Source organism: Aphelocoma coerulescens, chromosome 5 (assembly GCF_041296385.1).
Source record: "Aphelocoma coerulescens isolate FSJ_1873_10779 chromosome 5, UR_Acoe_1.0, whole genome shotgun sequence".
NCBI lineage: Eukaryota > Metazoa > Chordata > Aves > Passeriformes > Corvidae > Aphelocoma > Aphelocoma coerulescens.
Window position 1 is genome coordinate 14,857,727 of NC_091019.1, and position 16,900 is coordinate 14,874,626.

At 41.2% G+C, this 16,900-nt stretch overlaps 2 protein-coding genes and 1 long non-coding RNA gene across 6 annotated transcripts in view; 1 reads left to right on the plus strand and 2 right to left on the minus strand.

Moving 5' to 3' along the window:
* ZNF143 (zinc finger protein 143) overlaps positions 1-3,071 on the minus strand; it is a 38,180-nt gene extending 35,109 nt beyond the window's left edge. For 3 of the 4 annotated variants that reach the window (XM_069016769.1, XM_069016768.1, XM_069016765.1), the window contains exon 1: positions 2,988-3,071. The gene's annotated coding sequence lies outside the window, so the exon portion shown is untranslated. The remainder of the gene's footprint in view (positions 1-2,987) is intronic. The other variant, XM_069016767.1, reaches the window with a different exon arrangement.
* Positions 3,072-3,290: 219 nt separating this feature from the next.
* On the plus strand, positions 3,291-5,959 carry LOC138111278 (uncharacterized). The gene is made up of 2 exons (XR_011151305.1): positions 3,291-3,641; positions 5,066-5,959. It is a non-coding gene; the product is annotated as an uncharacterized lncRNA (long non-coding RNA).
* The window catches only part of IPO7 (importin 7), a 33,782-nt gene continuing 22,643 nt past the window's right edge, over positions 5,762-16,900 (minus strand). The window contains exons 15-25 of the mRNA XM_069016770.1: positions 16,536-16,696; positions 15,640-15,768; positions 13,973-14,039; positions 13,769-13,894; positions 13,374-13,471; positions 11,904-11,999; positions 10,966-11,186; positions 10,655-10,860; positions 10,093-10,299; positions 9,627-9,743; positions 5,762-7,495 (exon numbers count right to left, since the gene is read on the minus strand). Of these exons, the coding sequence (XP_068872871.1) occupies positions 7,398-7,495; positions 9,627-9,743; positions 10,093-10,299; positions 10,655-10,860; positions 10,966-11,186; positions 11,904-11,999; positions 13,374-13,471; positions 13,769-13,894; positions 13,973-14,039; positions 15,640-15,768; positions 16,536-16,696 (1,526 nt within the window). The 3' untranslated portion in view covers positions 5,762-7,397. The remainder of the gene's footprint in view (positions 7,496-9,626; positions 9,744-10,092; positions 10,300-10,654; positions 10,861-10,965; positions 11,187-11,903; positions 12,000-13,373; positions 13,472-13,768; positions 13,895-13,972; positions 14,040-15,639; positions 15,769-16,535; positions 16,697-16,900) is intronic.

Sequence of the window (16,900 nt, forward strand, 5' to 3'; positions counted from 1 at the left end):
TCCCTTAAGAAAATACAACTAAGGGCAGATCAAGTTACATTTAGGTACAGGCAAAACGCCATAAACCCCACTGTGCCAAGATGGGTCACAAGGCTTCCTTCCCCTCCTCCCTAGAAATGGTGTCCATGGAGAGATACCTTGCTCAGACTCCTCACTCCATGCTCAGAACAAGACCTGTGCACACAAGTTATAAAACTTGCACTTCAGAGCTGAACTCCTGCATTCAAGAAGAGGATCCATCGGTTTGGATCACAGTATATCTTAGGGATCCATAAGCTAAGTAGAAACCTCCCTCCCATCTTCTGGGATCTTTTGTGACACAAGCCACAGGAACAGACTACCCAATTCATGCTCTCTTTACCGGGTGCACTGATTTCCTTGCACAGAGGAGATGAAAAACAAAGCTGCCCCTTACTGCTGAGCAGAAAGCACTGCTGGTGAGCCGCAGAGATGTGCAAGAGATGTAGCAGCAACACAGGAAAAAAAAGTCAGTGGAAAGGAATGGCCGGCTTGGGATGCTGTGCTATGTACATACATGTCAGAGGCTGCAGGAGTTCTAGAAGATTATCACGGGAAGCACAAATCACGGGGATGGCCAAGGAAGCAGGTACAAGTCAAAATACAGACAGGAGAAAAGTAAGGACAGCAGCACCAAGATGGGTCCCACCTTCCTCATGAATATTTGCATTCTGGCCATTGTAAGGCCTGAAACTGGGAGAATTGCCCTGATTATCTCTGTGTGTGGAAACTCATCCAAATTCAGTCAAGCCCTTTGGAAAGCAATTCACAGTTTCACAGGAGCCAGCTAAAAACTCCTCAAAATGCAATAGTGCTTCTCAAAGACTCCACCTATGCTGAGCATGTGTTAACCCGAAACTCTTAAGGTGAAGACTCACATGCAACAGCAAGGGAAGACCAACATCCCGCAGTGTAAATGAAGCCACCCCGATCAAACTAAAACCGAGGAATCCTGATCCTAATCCCTGTGCCCATCGCACAGAGCTGCAGGGGAGCAGTCACAGAAGCAGCAGCCATCACTTGGACCTATCTACCGCTCTAACTCCTGACAATTCCCTTCTCCTGGACAGTACAGGACAGCAAAATGCCCAGCGAGCTGAAGCAACACACAACTGGAGATATTCTAAAGAAAAAAAACTAATTTACAGCCTAATTTTGGCACCCATTACCAGGGACTATTCATCACTTGACTATTGCTGTGCCTCCCTCCTCTGAGAAATGCACCAAAAGCTACACAAGAATGAAGAGTTAAGTCAGTGTGACCTTCTACTTAAAGAATCTTTTACACTTTCTAAAGTATTTGCTTTATTTTAGTCTTTAATATAAAGCAAAATTACTCTTCCTCAGATAGAGTAGTAGAAATGAAATATTAATTATGACAACAGTTTAGGTAAATTATTAAATCAATTTGAAATACACTTCTCAAAACTCTTTCATAATGTTTATTTTTACATCTCATTTAAGCCGCAATCCATTACCAAAGCAATCATCTATTATTTGACCACATATTCCTGAGGTTCCTTTTCTGCAGTGATACAGACAAATCCCGTTTGACACAAACACAGCTTGAAAGCTCAAGGCAGTAATGCAGAAATACAAAGAAACAAGCCATGAAAACACGGCTACACCGTACTCTGCCATTCGACGTAGTATATTAGCTATTTGTGCTATTAATGTTAGCACAAAGCTAACAATGAACTATGTCTATGTTAAAAAGCTGCTAGTTGAGGATAACCTAATTTCATTTTTCAGGTAGCATCACCTAGAAGCTACAACAGAAATATCTGGTGTATAGTCTGCAAAAACAGCTGACAGACAACATTTGATGCAGAATCTCGATAAAACAAGAGGAAATGCTTGCTTTGAAAGACAGTAAGGTTGCAGTTCCTGTGTCACTGGACCAGAAATAACATTCCTTACAAATACTGGTATCACTCTGCATATGATGGCAGATGCAATTCTTTGATCGTTCAAAATAATCCCTTACAAAAATTTTAAACTTAAGTGGAGCTGCTCAACCGCAGCCTTGTTTTAACAGAAAATTTAAACTTGCACGGAAGTCACATCATTTTTTCTGGATGAAAAAGCACCACAAATCAGGCCTTATCAGGAAACAAAATAAAAATCTTTGCATTATTGCAGGCCATTTTTCTAGAGGAGCAGCTTCTCGTTATCCCGTTCTATTAGAAGTTCAAGAGGAAAACAAATGAAGGGAACGACAAGAACAATTGTAAAAAAAACAAAACAAAAAAAAAAACCAACCAAAAAAAACCCCAAAAAAATGGGTTAAAATGCTTTTGCATTTTGGCGAGGTGAGCGAGATGCAGTAAAACAGCTGGATTTCAGAAGGCCGGGAGGTGCCAGGAGCTTTTCCCGTGAGAGCGCGCCCAGGGCCGCGCTGCAGCCCCGCGGCTCGGGGCAGGCACAGCGGATTTTCCTCCGGAGCCTGCGCGGGTCCGGCCGCGCGCTGGGCCCGGGCAGCCCCGGCCGCCACCGCTTCAATGCCGCTCTGCGGCCGACAGCATGGAAATATCAAGTTTGAAAAAACAATAGTAATAAAAACACATATTTAAAAAACAGAGGGAAAAAAAAAGCCCCAAACAACGGGGAAAATGTAAAAATAAATGAGCCCCCCCGACTCAGGCACGGCGGGCGCGGGGCCCGGAGCGCCCCGGCCCGTGCCCCCCTCGCCCCCCGCCCGTGACGCAGTGCCGAGCGGGCCCGGGGGGGGCGGCCCGGGAGACCCCCGCGGGCCCGGCGGGCGGGGAGGGGCCGGGCGGGCCCCGCGGAGCGGAGCGGCTTTATCGCCGCCGCTCTGCCGCTCGGGTCGATGCCGCCCGCGCCCCGCTGCCCCTGCCCGCCTCCCCGAGCACCGCCGGCGGGCGCGGCGGGCGCGGCGCGGCGGCCCCGTCCGGAGATGGCGGAGGGAGCATAAGGCACACTGGGTAAAAGCACATTTATATACGAACCTCGCCGAGAAATTTTCCAACAATTCCTCCGTCCGACCACCATGCACCAGGACAGGAAACGGCCGCTCGGCGCCGCCCGCCCGCACGGCACCGCCCCGCGCCCCGCGGGCGGGGCCCGGCAGCGCCGACTCCGCCGCTCCCATTGGCCGCACCGCGCGCGCCGCCGCCGCCGCCGCCCGCCATTGGTGGCCTGCGGGCCGCGCGGCGGTGCCCATTGGCCGCGCGCCCGCGGCCCCGCCCCGCGGCTTCATGGCGTCGCGGCTGTGCCGGGCGCGGGGCCGCCGCCATTTTGTGCCGCGGGCAGCGAGGCGCCCGCGCGCCAGCGGGGAGCGGCGCCATTTCCTGCCCTCCCCCGGCGGGCGCCGCGCGGAGCCGGCAGCGCCTGAGGCGCCGAGGACGGGGAGGGGACGGCAGCGGCCGCCGGGCCCTCCTGGGGAGCGGATCCGGCTCGGCCGGGGCCATCCGCGCCCCCTTGGGCCGTGCGAGGGGCCCCGCGGGGCCGCATGGCCGGGCCTGGGACAGTGAGCGCTCTGCCCTTCCCTTCCCGGCCTCCTGCCGCATTATCTCCGGCTGCCATTCCAGCCCGGCTCTGGGGAAGAAGGACGCTGTGCTTAAAGCTATGCTTGGGAGTGTTTATCCTTACGTGATTTTTAGGTATGAAAACGTGGAATAAATAGCCCAACAGCTCCCAGTCTACAGCAAGCAAAGCGTGTTACGGTTAATTCCGCAGGCGATTTTTCTTGCGCAGTTGACGCGAATGCTGCCCAATGATGGGACAGTAAGCCCAGCTAATGGCCAGTTTTTCTTTCTTAATGTGCTGTTGCCTAATTGTAAGTTTTAAACCAAGTACAAACTGCAGCCATCAGTTTGGTTCAAGGTACAGCAGCAGTGAAATACCCGAGATAAAATCCTATTTCTGATTTGCCAACTCCCCTTGTATTAATAATTATTTAACATCTCTGTGAAATGCTACAAATCTCTATTTCCCATTCTGAAGTGCTTTATGTTTCCAGCATCAACAGTTTGCTACAAAAAGCAGAAATATACAAACCAGTTACATGCCATTTAACATAAAGCTACATATTGATTGAAAAGTAACTGATAATCAGCAGCAGACAAAGCTTTTCCACATGGCTCATTCTGGGTACGTAGAAGGTTCCACAGAGAAAATAATTAACCCATAAAACTTACCAGGTATATCCATTACTAGGCATAATTAAAATCATCTGCATGTTTATTGGCAGGTAGTCAGTAATTACTCCACTGCAGAATTGATAAATCTTGCAGTTATCAGTTCTAAGCTATAAGAGATTTGAACAGAGCTTTGCTGTACTATGCTGGCACATATTGATAACTTTTAAGGCAGTGATGTAGGGGAAAAAAAAAAGATTAAATTTACCCAGTATGTCGGCATTTTAAAAAGCTGCCTATTTTTTATATTTAACACAGTTGAAGATAACTGTGGTTGTACCTAACATTTGTTCAGAGAAATATTTTGGAGAGGGAAATACAAACCTTACACACAACTTGAGGAGGACTCTACTGTAAGGATACAGCTACATTCAAAACACCACACTGAAATAAGTGAAGATATGGATTTGCTTTAGATGTTTATTAATCCAAGGAGATCTTCCATAATAGAAAAAAACAGAGGCTTTAAATTTCCCAGCTCTTCCTTTAGAGTTGCATTATCCTTGAAAATGGAATGGATAAGCGCAAGTTCTAGGAGGAAGATCACTTTTTAATTTGACATAAGTGTATCACTGAAATTGATATATTGCATCACAAAATGCGCTATCACCACCAACAACAATGCAAAATTGTTTTGCAATTGATATAAATACATTTCTTGGAGCAAAGGAAAGCAAAGTTCTAGATCCATTCTTAAAAAAGATGCTCCTTGCTAACCAGTCTAGTGACACATAAAAGCACCCTTGAAGTAAGACTGTATTCCTCACACCAAGATAAAATTCTTCCCTTGACTTGTGACTTGAAAAATATAATTGTTCCAGAACTGACAATGGCACTAAAACTGGTGATTTCCCCCTATTTTTTTGTCATCTGCTTTATACATGAAGCCTTCTCACTGCTGCTGTCACATCTTCAGCCACGAGGCCCAAGTGGCTCATCTGTCCTCAAAGGTTCTCATACATTTTTTTGGATGCATATGAAGGTAAGCAGATACCCAACAAGCAGATGTTCAGAAATGATTTATGTCAAACTGGGTGACCCCAAGGACTGCACAGGGGAAGGCATGCTGGAAGTACGTCTGTCAGCTTTTTCTACAAAAATAAAACCCTGTCTGGAGATTCCCTGGGGGCTGGAGCATACCTGGACGGGCCCATGAGTTACAGTCACAAAACCCCAAGTAAGTTCTGCTGTGTGCACTTGGCCAGTCACCTAAAGATGCACAGGAACTATCCTGGGTCTCACACCACCACGAGGATGGGTATTCCCATCCAAGGCCTCATTATTTAGGCTTTTTCTCATCGGGCGCTTTGCTTCTCAAGTGTCCCTTTGGTACTGGGGTAGGGCAGCGTGGCACTGCAGAGCTGGATCAGTGAATGTCCCATCTTGGCACCCCAAGCACAGGGAAGCATTTGCCAGAGCAAGGCAGCCCGAGAGGAGGGGCTGGAAAACCCCTCCTGCTGCCTGAGAAGTGCCAGCACCAGTGGAAGGCAGAGCGTGGGGCTGGGCAGCTCAGCAAGGAAACCCCAAACCACCACCAAATCCTGCTACTCTGCTGATGCAAAAAACCACACCACACAAACCAATTTTCTGAAGACTGCATTTTGAGTATCATAATATATATATATGTGCATTTCATTTTTACAGATAAAAACTCAGTTTATTTTTAACCTGTATTTAAATTTTGGAGGCTTACATTAAATTAAGGTAGCTTGTTTAATATCAATTGTAACAGCAGGTGACATTTTTATATAAAAACAGCCTAAAGAAAAAAAAAAAAACAACCCAAACATTTGATTTAAAAGACCTGACACCAATGATCTCAAGGCAAGATCAAACGCCAATGGATTTTGCTTTTAGAAAAAAAAAAAGGGGGCATTAAAGCCAACCCATTCACAGCCTCTCCCTGCTGGCTTCTTCATACAGTGGTTTTGATAGTGGTCCCAGAGGGAACTGTATTTTGCCTCTCTAGCTAAAATACTAGTTACTATAGCAACTTTGAAGGAAGAAAATTGTGGCTTCAAAACTGAAAGATTGGCAAAACTTCAAATACACTGTCTGGATCAGGCAGACAACAGCACACACGAATGCTGCAAGTGCAAAAAGAGGGGGAAGGAAATGCAGGAGTAGTGCACCTGCACTACCATGAGCTGGAAAATATTTTGCACAACTGGGGAAAAAACTGCATTTATATACCATAGCCCAGATCAGCCAATGACACTGCTGTGTTTTCAATAGACTGCATATGTAGATGTTTCACCCATACACTTCAATTGACCTTAAGAACTTCACATCTTATTTACCTGCTTTAGAGAGGATAGCTTTTTCTTTGTGCTTACAGTACACATTTGTTCACTTTTCTAGCTTGTACAGTGAAATCTTTAAAAAAAACAAAGGACACGGAGGGTGTTGCTATTTTTTCTTTAGCAGCAATGAAATATCACTAACCCCCTTTTTACATATCCGAATTCAAGTCACAACCAGAGGTGACTGCACCACAAAGTCACCAGGTACAAAACTGCTAGTTCATTTTAAATTAATAACTTGAAATTATTTTCCCCAATACATCCCTTATTTTTTATTTTTATAAACAGCAAACATTTTGCTATTTTTGTACATAGGCTAGCAGGCTTGTTTCAATATGAAAGTGCTAATTAATTTACAGATTTATCAGTTATGTAGTGCTACATTAAGTGTCCAATATTCTACATATGAACAATCTTGATAAATGGAAATGATGAAGATTAAGTAAGGCTATCTGATTACCTTATCTTATTTACATTAAAAGAATAGACACCCAGTAGGTAGCGATAAAAGGGAAAGAAACTGGGCAAATACTCATACTGCCACAGGTGTAAAAATTAAGTCTGCCTTCTAGCTTGAACTGTAAATGAGACATTTTAAATAGTCCTGCAGCCCATGTCTAGGTTTTTCTCCTCAGAAAAAGAAAAGCTGCCTTCATGACATCCCCTCTTGATTTCCGATCTCCAAAGTGTGTCATTTGAAGCTTTAAATTCAGATTCTTCCTATCTTCAAAAAAACCTCTGGTTTGCTTTCCAGTATTAGGTTGTATAATCAGGTCCCACTTCTGGGGCTTTTGTCCAATCTATTTATAAATTAGTTTAGAGTGAGTTGTAGATAACATGAACCAGTTCTGGAACCACTATTGGGAGGAACACAAGCTCTTCACTACAATCACACAGTAGCAGGAAAAGTTATAATTCAATTCATTCCTGGGGCAGGGCCTCCAAAATTAAATGAAGTTGGCACAACTGGAGCATTGAATTTGTATCCTCCATGCTTTTCAATCATTTTGGATTCTAAAACAAAACAAAAAAAACAGAAGGAAGATATTTTAGTGCGTGTGTAGGGGGGAAGACAGACCAAGGTTCTGTGACTACTTTGAGTCTCTCAGAGATACAGGTTTAACCTGGGGTTACCCAACAATGGAATCAGCACCCACACGTGGAAATGTGCTAGGCCCCAAAGAACAGATAGACTATTTACTTATTTTAACATCTCAATATTGTTAAAGCCATGCTTAAATGAATTTGTACTTGAAAAAGCCCAAACTTTAGCTTTTGGACATGACTGTAGTTTAGAAACAGGACCTGAATGAATGCTGCACTTATAAACTTGGTAACAGGCACACAATTCTTTCTGGTTAACATCAACAGACCTTGCAGTCAAATCAGTGACAGAACACATATACAAAAAAGCAGTACGTAGATCCTGGCTAAATTTTCAGTGTTCCTATCTCAATTCAACAATATAAGCAGAAATGGCTACTGAAGCACCAGAAAAAGACTTTTTACACATGCTGCTACCCAAGCAGATAATTTGGACTTTAGGTTACTAGACCATGAAACATAATTCTGAGAGAAAACTACCCAGTTCATCACTTTTCATTTTCAGCCAAACCTTAAGATCTTTAGACATCTAAGGTCCACATATCCATCACTGTAACTACCAGTGATAGTTAAGGTGTCTGGTTTTATCATCCTTCAAACACTGCTGTAGGACAGGTTTTACTATAAGAGGTTTTCACAAGCTCTAATACATGGACAACTGAAAATCAGGTTGGTAATTTAGGTTGTACCTTTACTACAGTCTAGACAGTGCAGAAGGTGGTTTGTATTACTCCTAGGCCAAGATAACAACACTTACTAATGTCTTACATTGGTCTTAGAGCTTTCTCCTAAATCAAAACAGTTGCAATCTCTCTGGGAATACAGGACAGCTCATATTATCTAGCAAATCTGCATTTTGGCTCTGGTTCTTTGGGAACAGGCCAGAAAGATGTTGCCATGGCTAATGGAGCATGGGGGAGAATCCCTCACAGCTCCACAGAAGACAGATCTCTCAGCATATGGAAATTCTTCTACATTAGTGAGGGAGAAATGTATTTCAAATCCTTCTAACAGGATGTCCCCATGCGTGGTGGGTGGCCTAAATGTAGTATCAGTGTGCTCTGACAGTAGGCAAGAATTTCCCATAAGGCTCTGGTTGCTTTAACTTAACTTCACAACTTCTCTGAAAAAACAGTACAAAACAAGCAAACAAACACACACCTCAAACATTTTTATCTCCATAAAATGCAATAGTATATAATTTCATCATATAATATCTACTGCTTGACAGGGGTCACAGTGAAACTGTATTTTATAACCATTAAAACTGGATCATTCTGAACATTTACAAGCTTTGTGAGGTAATTTAGGCTGTGCTCTCATAAAAAGCACTTTTTCAATGTGTATTGTTACTACCAATATTTTTATTGAAATATTTCTGAATTTCTGTTTTGAAACATCTATAGCAATTGCTCAATAAGACAGAGGATAGGAGGCTGGACTGATCCCTCAACATTCAGTCTTGACTTTAGAGTGTGATATATACTGGCTTATTCTCAAAAGAGAAAACCTAGGAAAAAAGAAAAAGATGAACTGAATACAGATTTTAAAATCTGTATTATCTGTAATGTTCTGATATATTTAATGGGCTTAATGATGTGGCTTTACAGATGGATACTACTTTTGTAATTTAATATCCTCCTACCCACAGAATCATTGTCTATCCCAGCTGGACTATGTCACATCTTAGGAAATAATTTATCAGCCGCTTAATGTGTTTGTTAACATACTTGGAGTTCATCTACCTTCAGATAATCAAATCAATTGTTTTCAAATCCAAGCAATGAGGACAAATATGCTTTTATTTCCTTTGCCACTTCCCCAAGTGTTTCTACCACTCCTCCCATCTGTGGTATTGCCATCCAGGTTGTGCAATGAGGCTTTGTTACCTGACAATCTTAAGAGACTTCAGACAACCCTGCTTTGATGGAGACATTATCAGGCTTGTACTATAGGCTTTTTCTGTATTATGCTTCTTGAGCCCATCCAGGGCATTCAAAGAGCAAAAGGAGCCATTAGTGGTATAAAGGGGTGCAAATACCATGTGCTGCCCGCCGCTGATCTGCCAGAGTCGCTATGTCCTGCAGCTGCTTCCTTTGTTCTTCGTTAAGGCCCTGTGTCAAAGCCTGGTACCACACAGGGTTACGGTTCTGAATTGCTGCAGCAGAAAGAAAACATAAGCAAAAGGGAAGTGTTGATTAGAATGTTCTATAACTCAAAGCTTACTCACTGCCATTTTAATCAGAATAATATTCTGTTATGGTTACGTAATTCAAGACACTTAAACACTACTACAGCTTCTGACCTCTTCCCCACCAAAGTAAGTTCATTCAAGCATCTCCCCCTGCTCTGAAAGTTTAATGACTGCTTCCCCTTTCCAAAGAAAAAATGCTTCAAGCACGTATTGGAAAGCCTCTTTGGAAGTTTTGACAGGTTCTAGTTTACAACAGGGTACACTAAAGTTAAAATGTAACTTGTTGGCCAGGAAAGGAAATCCAGCTACTTACTCTGAAAAATTGTTTTAAATATCTGATATTCATCAATAGGGTTGTCTTCATCATCAATAATCGTGGAATAGCCTTCCAAAGCAGTCTCTTCAGCATCATCTTCTTCCCAATCTTCATCATCTCCATCTTCACCTGCCTGTTTTGCTAGAATTTCTAGATATTCTTGACCATCTTCATCAATGTCATCTTCGTCACTCCCCAGCTCCTCTGAGTTAATTGTAACACACAAAAAAAGGTTTATCTTGAGAACAGCAAGAACAATTCTTTAGAAATGTGGCTAATAATGTAAAACAGGCACTGGAAGTGGTAACAACACAGTGCAGGCTAGAAAGGGGGGAGCTCATTTAACTCAGCCCTGGAAGTTAGTTTTTAAGAGGGACTGGAAAATAAATCAGAAGTTATCAAGTTGTCAAAAGTGGTCAAAGTTGTCAAAAGATGTCCAGTGTTCTACTGCAGCACTTTATTTTGAGAATTAGGGTACTCAGAAATTCCACAAAGGAATTCAGTATCTCCATGAGAAGAAAATGAAACATGCAAAACATCAAAGTTTCCATCTCCATACCTGTTTCCTCATCTTCTTCAGCTTCATCATCATCATCGCTGTCATTTTCATGCTCTGCATGACAGGCATATGCTCTTTTCAATCCATTAAACAAAAGGATAAAAGCTGGCAGGATCTGCCCAGCAACTTGATTTAAAACCTGTGGTATTTGCTCCAGATCAATAAGAGCACACAAGCCAAGCACACACATCTTTCTATCATGAAGTCTACAAAACAGAAGAGTAAAAAAGTTGCAAGTTTTGTCATGATTTACAAGCAGGTCATACACAGGTGTATCACAGAGAATGATCTCCAAAAGTGGAGACACTTACCCCAGGAAACAGTCCACGTCATTAAGCCACTGTGTTATGAAGTGATTGGTGACAGGCTCCACATTATTGGGGAAACGAAGATTTTCCAACGTATTTAATAGTAAATGAGGATTGTAATACAATGCAGCTATGGCAACCTGGAGGCACATGGTTCGCAGTTCACTGGTTTTAACTTCTCTGGTCAGTCTCTCCAAGGCAGCTTCCACAAACAAGGGTATGCACTGGATAGGGAGAACATTACACACTCAGTGATCAAAAATAAAATTTGTCCTTCTCTGCTTCAACAGTCTGGCACATAAACACAGATGGCATAAAATGGAGTCGTTTTTAATAGCCAGCAGAAGTCAGATACAAAGATGAAATGAAAATGTGAAAATATTTAATCACATGGATTTTGTGACATCCTGCACAGCAAATATAACTTCTGGTTCTATAATCTTGTTATTAAAAATGGAAAATAGAGGAAATGTGTGCACTAGGAAGTCCAGAAAAATCAGCTTATTAATCTCTCAAATTCCAACTTCCATACGTGCATAATCAAGTCCCTGGTCTCTCTATTACACTGACTTGGAATCTAGGAACTTCATTTTTATTGTTCCATATTTCAAAGCTATGAGCTTGACAGATTGAACAATTTTCATTAAATATTCACTAGAATATTCTTAGAATGCAATAAATTGACTTTTTGGAACCAAGATGCTCCTGAGGTGGCACTGTTCCAGATTCATGAAAACACCAGAGTTTTGCAATGTCCTAAATTCTGGAGCCAGAGTGTGCAGGAACTTTCTGCAGTGAGTAACTCTGAAGTATAAGGCAGGATTATCAGTTGCACCACACAAACTGCTTGTAACAAAACTCATGTTGATACATAATCAATTAATACTACACAATGAAATCTTTTTGAAATACTAGTTTTAGCAACCGAAGTTGTTACCAACCTGGTCAATGCCACGCCCTTTACACTGAAGAATAATTACTTCTAACAGCTTTGCTGCATGACATTCTGCATCTTCTCCAGCAACTCCTGTAAGGACCTGAAACACAGCCATTACTGGTGGTGGTATCACCCCTCAAGGACTATTCTCTATATACTGCTTTGCTCTGAAAAGCTGGCATGAATTTACCCCCTCTAACAATGCCAGCATCAACAGCCATCAGTGAAGCAGCCAAATCTACAGCAAAGGCTCAGTGTGACAACCACAGACTGAAAACTGCTGAATATGGGCAAAACTAACCTACGTGTACAAATATTCAGTAACCCTATGGATGCAGAGCTTACCACAGTTACTGTAAAAGCATCAGCTGCTGTTTTGCAAAGGGTTATTTCCATACACAAAACTTTTCCTACGTATTAATATATTGAATTTCGTAGTTTTATTTAGAAAAATGGACTATTCAGTGGAAGACCATGCAATATCTAAAACTTGTGTTAAATATTTGCTGTTCTCAGCTAGCACCAGTCACTAAGTGGTTGTGGCAGACTAATTTTATACGTTAACATTCCAAGAATTTAAAAACACCCTAATTGGCCTGGTTACAACTTGTTTTCAAACAAAGGCTTGCACAAGTTATTCACTAGTATTTATAGAATACTAAAATAGTTATTCACTATAATATTTAAACATCTTCCAAAGAATTACTCAGGAAATACCACGAGCAGCCAAAGCTCTTATATAGACACCACACACCATATCCAGGAGTGGAAAACTGAGATCCCCACAGATTACTGTTAGAGATGATAAAACATTAACACCATCTTATAAAGAAGTATTCCTTTCCTCACATAGGGCTAACATTCTGGAAAGCTGCATATTCTGCATTTTGACTGGACAAAGAAAGCCCAGTTGGCAGCTACCTGTAATACACAGTAGAATACAGAAACCCTGCCCAAAAGTGCCCGCACTGAGTCAGAATAACTGCATTCTGCTCCCAGCTTTCACCACAGACTTGGCACGAACTTGGGAAAATAATATCCTATTCCTGTCCCTTTACCTTCCATCCCTACTCCACTTGTTTAGCTAACAGGTATCAGACCTTCAGCACATACCCAGCATGGGTATCCTGGTCATGGTGAGGCTACAAATCCCAGATGAAAGAATCCACCTACAATTTTCCATCTGTCTTGCATGCTCATATGCACAAAGTGTATTGCACCAAACCTGGTTTGTTTATTCTGCTTTTGTTGTGTATGATTTATTTTTCCCTTCTGCCAAAGGCATATATCTGAAATTTTGATGCAATCTCTTTAAATTTCTCTGCAATAACTTAGTAATTTGGGGAATCTCAGAGGATGTTGGCAAAATACTTTAAAGAGCAGATGTCAAAAGCTCTTGTGGAAAAAAGTACCCAGTTTAACACTGTTATTTCTTCAGATGGCAGGTTTTGTTACCACACAGGAATCTACTCACCTTCTTGCACATACTGTAGATCATTTCAAGATATTTTGTGTCTGACAGAAGTGTATCTGTATCAACAGTAACATAATTATGCAAGAGAGGCATCATATCTGTATTAAAAGAAGGACAATCACAGTTAGGTATTGTCTGCATGCTATTAAAATCAGGTTGAAATCTGTGTATTAATAATTACAGTTGTTGCTTAATGTTTGCCAAGATAAGTGTGTGCAAGTCATAGGTGCCTTGGCAAAACAAGTCTGCCAGCAGCAGCAACAGCAAAATAAAATACTTTATGTGTAACCTCACTTGAGTGTTTTTCTAACATTTCAGTCATGATGCAATTCATTGTATAGCTGAAATTGCATCCATGAAACCATCTGGCTTCCTGATTTATTTATATTACTTACCAGTAAAATAATCAAAACCATCCTGCTGGAAGACTTCAAACACAAGAGGAAGAAGCTGCCACATTTGTGCAGATACCTGTTGGCAGGTCAGGCTATGAGCCAAGGAAAAGATCTCCTCGTAGAACTCTAAAACAAACAGAATCTAGGTAAATATAATGCCCATCCCACGCACTTTTCAAAGTAAGCCAGCAGAAGTATGGATACCTAATACATGCTGCTGCAAAACTGTTCCAATCACTTGCAAACAGATCCCTTCCAGCTGCTGGGTAATCTGAAAAAAAAAGAAAAAAAAAAAGGAGATGTATGACTATTTTCAATACTTGGGAGTTGAAATTAAACACATTTTAAAATTTGTCAAAGCAGTTTCTATATATACACAATATAGTTTTTAAAAATAATTAGAAATGTCTCACATTTTAGAGCACTAAATGTGTAAGAGCAGCACTCAGCCAAGGATTTGCAAGATAGCTTTCAATACAAGGCATTTTTAGAGTATTGGAAGAATCTCATTACAGGGCATCCTTTAAAAAGAAAATCCTGTCAGTTACCCTATGCACCAGTTCAGTCCCATTAAAACACTGTAAGCAAATCTATCTATCAAAGGAGTAAATTATGGAAATCACAGGAAGTATTTCCTGTTCCAGAAAATAAACTAAAACCAAAAAAAACCCCAAATATCAAACCCCTTCCCAAACCTAGCTTAGGATGTTCATATGGTATGGAGACCATTGGTCTAAATGCTGGTCCTACAGATTCAGTCAGTGTTCCCAATAAGTATTTATTATTCCATGGAATAGCTAACAAACCTGTCATTAACCTGTTAAGGGCACCCACCTTGCACAGGGACAAGTAAGGGTTGAGTTTTTGGTCTTAGCTATGCAGAACAGGATTTGAAACTAACCTGCTAAATACCTTATCTCTTGGAACACTGGTCATCCTGTGTGAGATGTCTCTAAATATAAATGTTTACTGGTCAACATTTTCAAATTGAGTTCCTCAGGACTAGCATATTGTTACACAGACTTTTAATTTAGAAGGCAAGGATTTGCTGACAAAAACAAGTACATGAAAAGCTTGATGAGCAGCTCTAGCAACAAGTAAATGAGCTGAGCTGGTCCTTGGTTTATTGTGTGGCAGCACTGGACTCTGCCCTTGGGAATTTGTATGATGCTGCTTCTCTAGTGAAGTCTTCAGAGCCCTCAGAGTAGAGTTTAGTACTGAACTCTTTAGTCACTAAAAAAATTAAAATGTATTTATTAAAAGACAGTAGCTGACTTTGTCAAGAAGGATTTTAACCAGAAATAGCATCTTTTGAACTGGCTGTACTCTGGACAGAAGTGAATCCATTCAGTACAACAAAACAAAACGACAGAAGTTTTCATCCCAGTGGAAAATCCTCCAGGGCAGATGAGGCAGGTAAAATGCCCCATCTCTGAGCACAGCCACAAGAGCTGTGTTTACCCACATCGATTCTGTCACAGAGCAAACCCAGTCAGCAGAGTCAATGTTTGGAGCTATGTGAAGCTTTATCTGTTTTGTTTGAAGGGCAGACCTCATCAAATCAGATGTGTTTCCAGCTGAGCTGACAGAGTTCCACCTGCTACAGACACATTGCTCCCACTGTTTGAACAAGAAGCTGGATTCTTATGGGAAATACTGTGGCAACTCTATTATTGCATGCATTGCATTAGAAATGTGACCCACTCTGTTGCAACTCAGCCACACGATTCAGTACTTCACTGTTTTCTATTTTAACATCTTTTTGGTCAAAAGGACAGTTTTTCAGGTAACAGTGCCAGGAACACTGCAACTATAAAGGACTTACAGTGTCTTAGACCATACATATCAGCTTTAGAGTAATTTTTACTTACTTCCTTGTGATCTTCAACTACACTGAGAAGTGTATCAATAGTATTCAAGATTCCCATTGCTGTCACTGCTTTGTCATCACTGCCCTCTTCATCTGGACCAGTCTGGATCACCTGGTTAAATGTCATTGCCTGCACGTAATAGCAGAACAAGCCATAAATATGACACTAAGTTGTGAAAGTCTGGCATCCTACACAATTTAAGAAGGACTTCTGCTGAGAAAACCTGTACAGATAATAACAGGTGACTGCCTTTTATCATGAATGAAAATATATAAATGACATTATGTCCCATGCAGAAGAATACATTTTCTCCTGGTAAGTTCTTCTGACACAAGGTTTCCTCCGTAGCTGAACTAGACCAGAACACTTGGCAGGCATTCCCAGAGAAGACAAGCAAACAACTCTGTTTTAACTCCAAGGCAAGGGCCTTTAATAGGGAAGCACTGAGCTGACCTCTGCTTTTGCAAACATTAGTACAACTTGCTAGATACGGCCATTCAAGTTCTGAATTCCTCCTGCAGATTCAACTTTGTTTTCACACCAAACTTTTCATTAAAAATCTGTTCTTTAATTTAATATTTTAAACCAGACAACATAAGTGACATTTCAGAGACTACCTAAAGTGTGCAACCAATTTCATTATTACCACTATCAGGAGAAAATACACAAAGATTTTGCAAACATTTCTAAAATTGTTTTTAGAAATTTCCACTTGGTGTAAGTTATAAAGTCACTTTTGGTGAAAAACTGTTTAAATAGAAGAAAACTACTTGTACCAATGCACTTATTCGACTGCAGTAACAACAGCTTTTCACTGATGGTCAAACTCAACTATCAATTTTAAATACCAATCTTTCCCATATTAAACATCTTCCCAAGCCACCATAAAGTCTCACCAAATGCTGTGTCATTTCTACTGCAATTGGGGTAACTTCTTCACTATATTCACAGATCATCTTCTGAATCACATTAGTAAGATCATCATTTTCAGTCTCTCTTATAATATGAAGCAAAGCTTGCATTACAGGTCTAATGAATGGAGTAATATATTCTTTAGCTGTAAAAAAGGTGGAATGTTTGAATTAACATTCTTAAAAATCCACAGATCAGTGTAAGAACCTCAATATACACTTTATTTAGTGCTTCAGCATTAACATGCCAAAACCATGGGTAGTATAAATCATTATAGCAATACTACCATTCAGAAAAAAATTTAATAACACTATATAACAAGAGGAATAAAATTAAGTATGAAAACCAG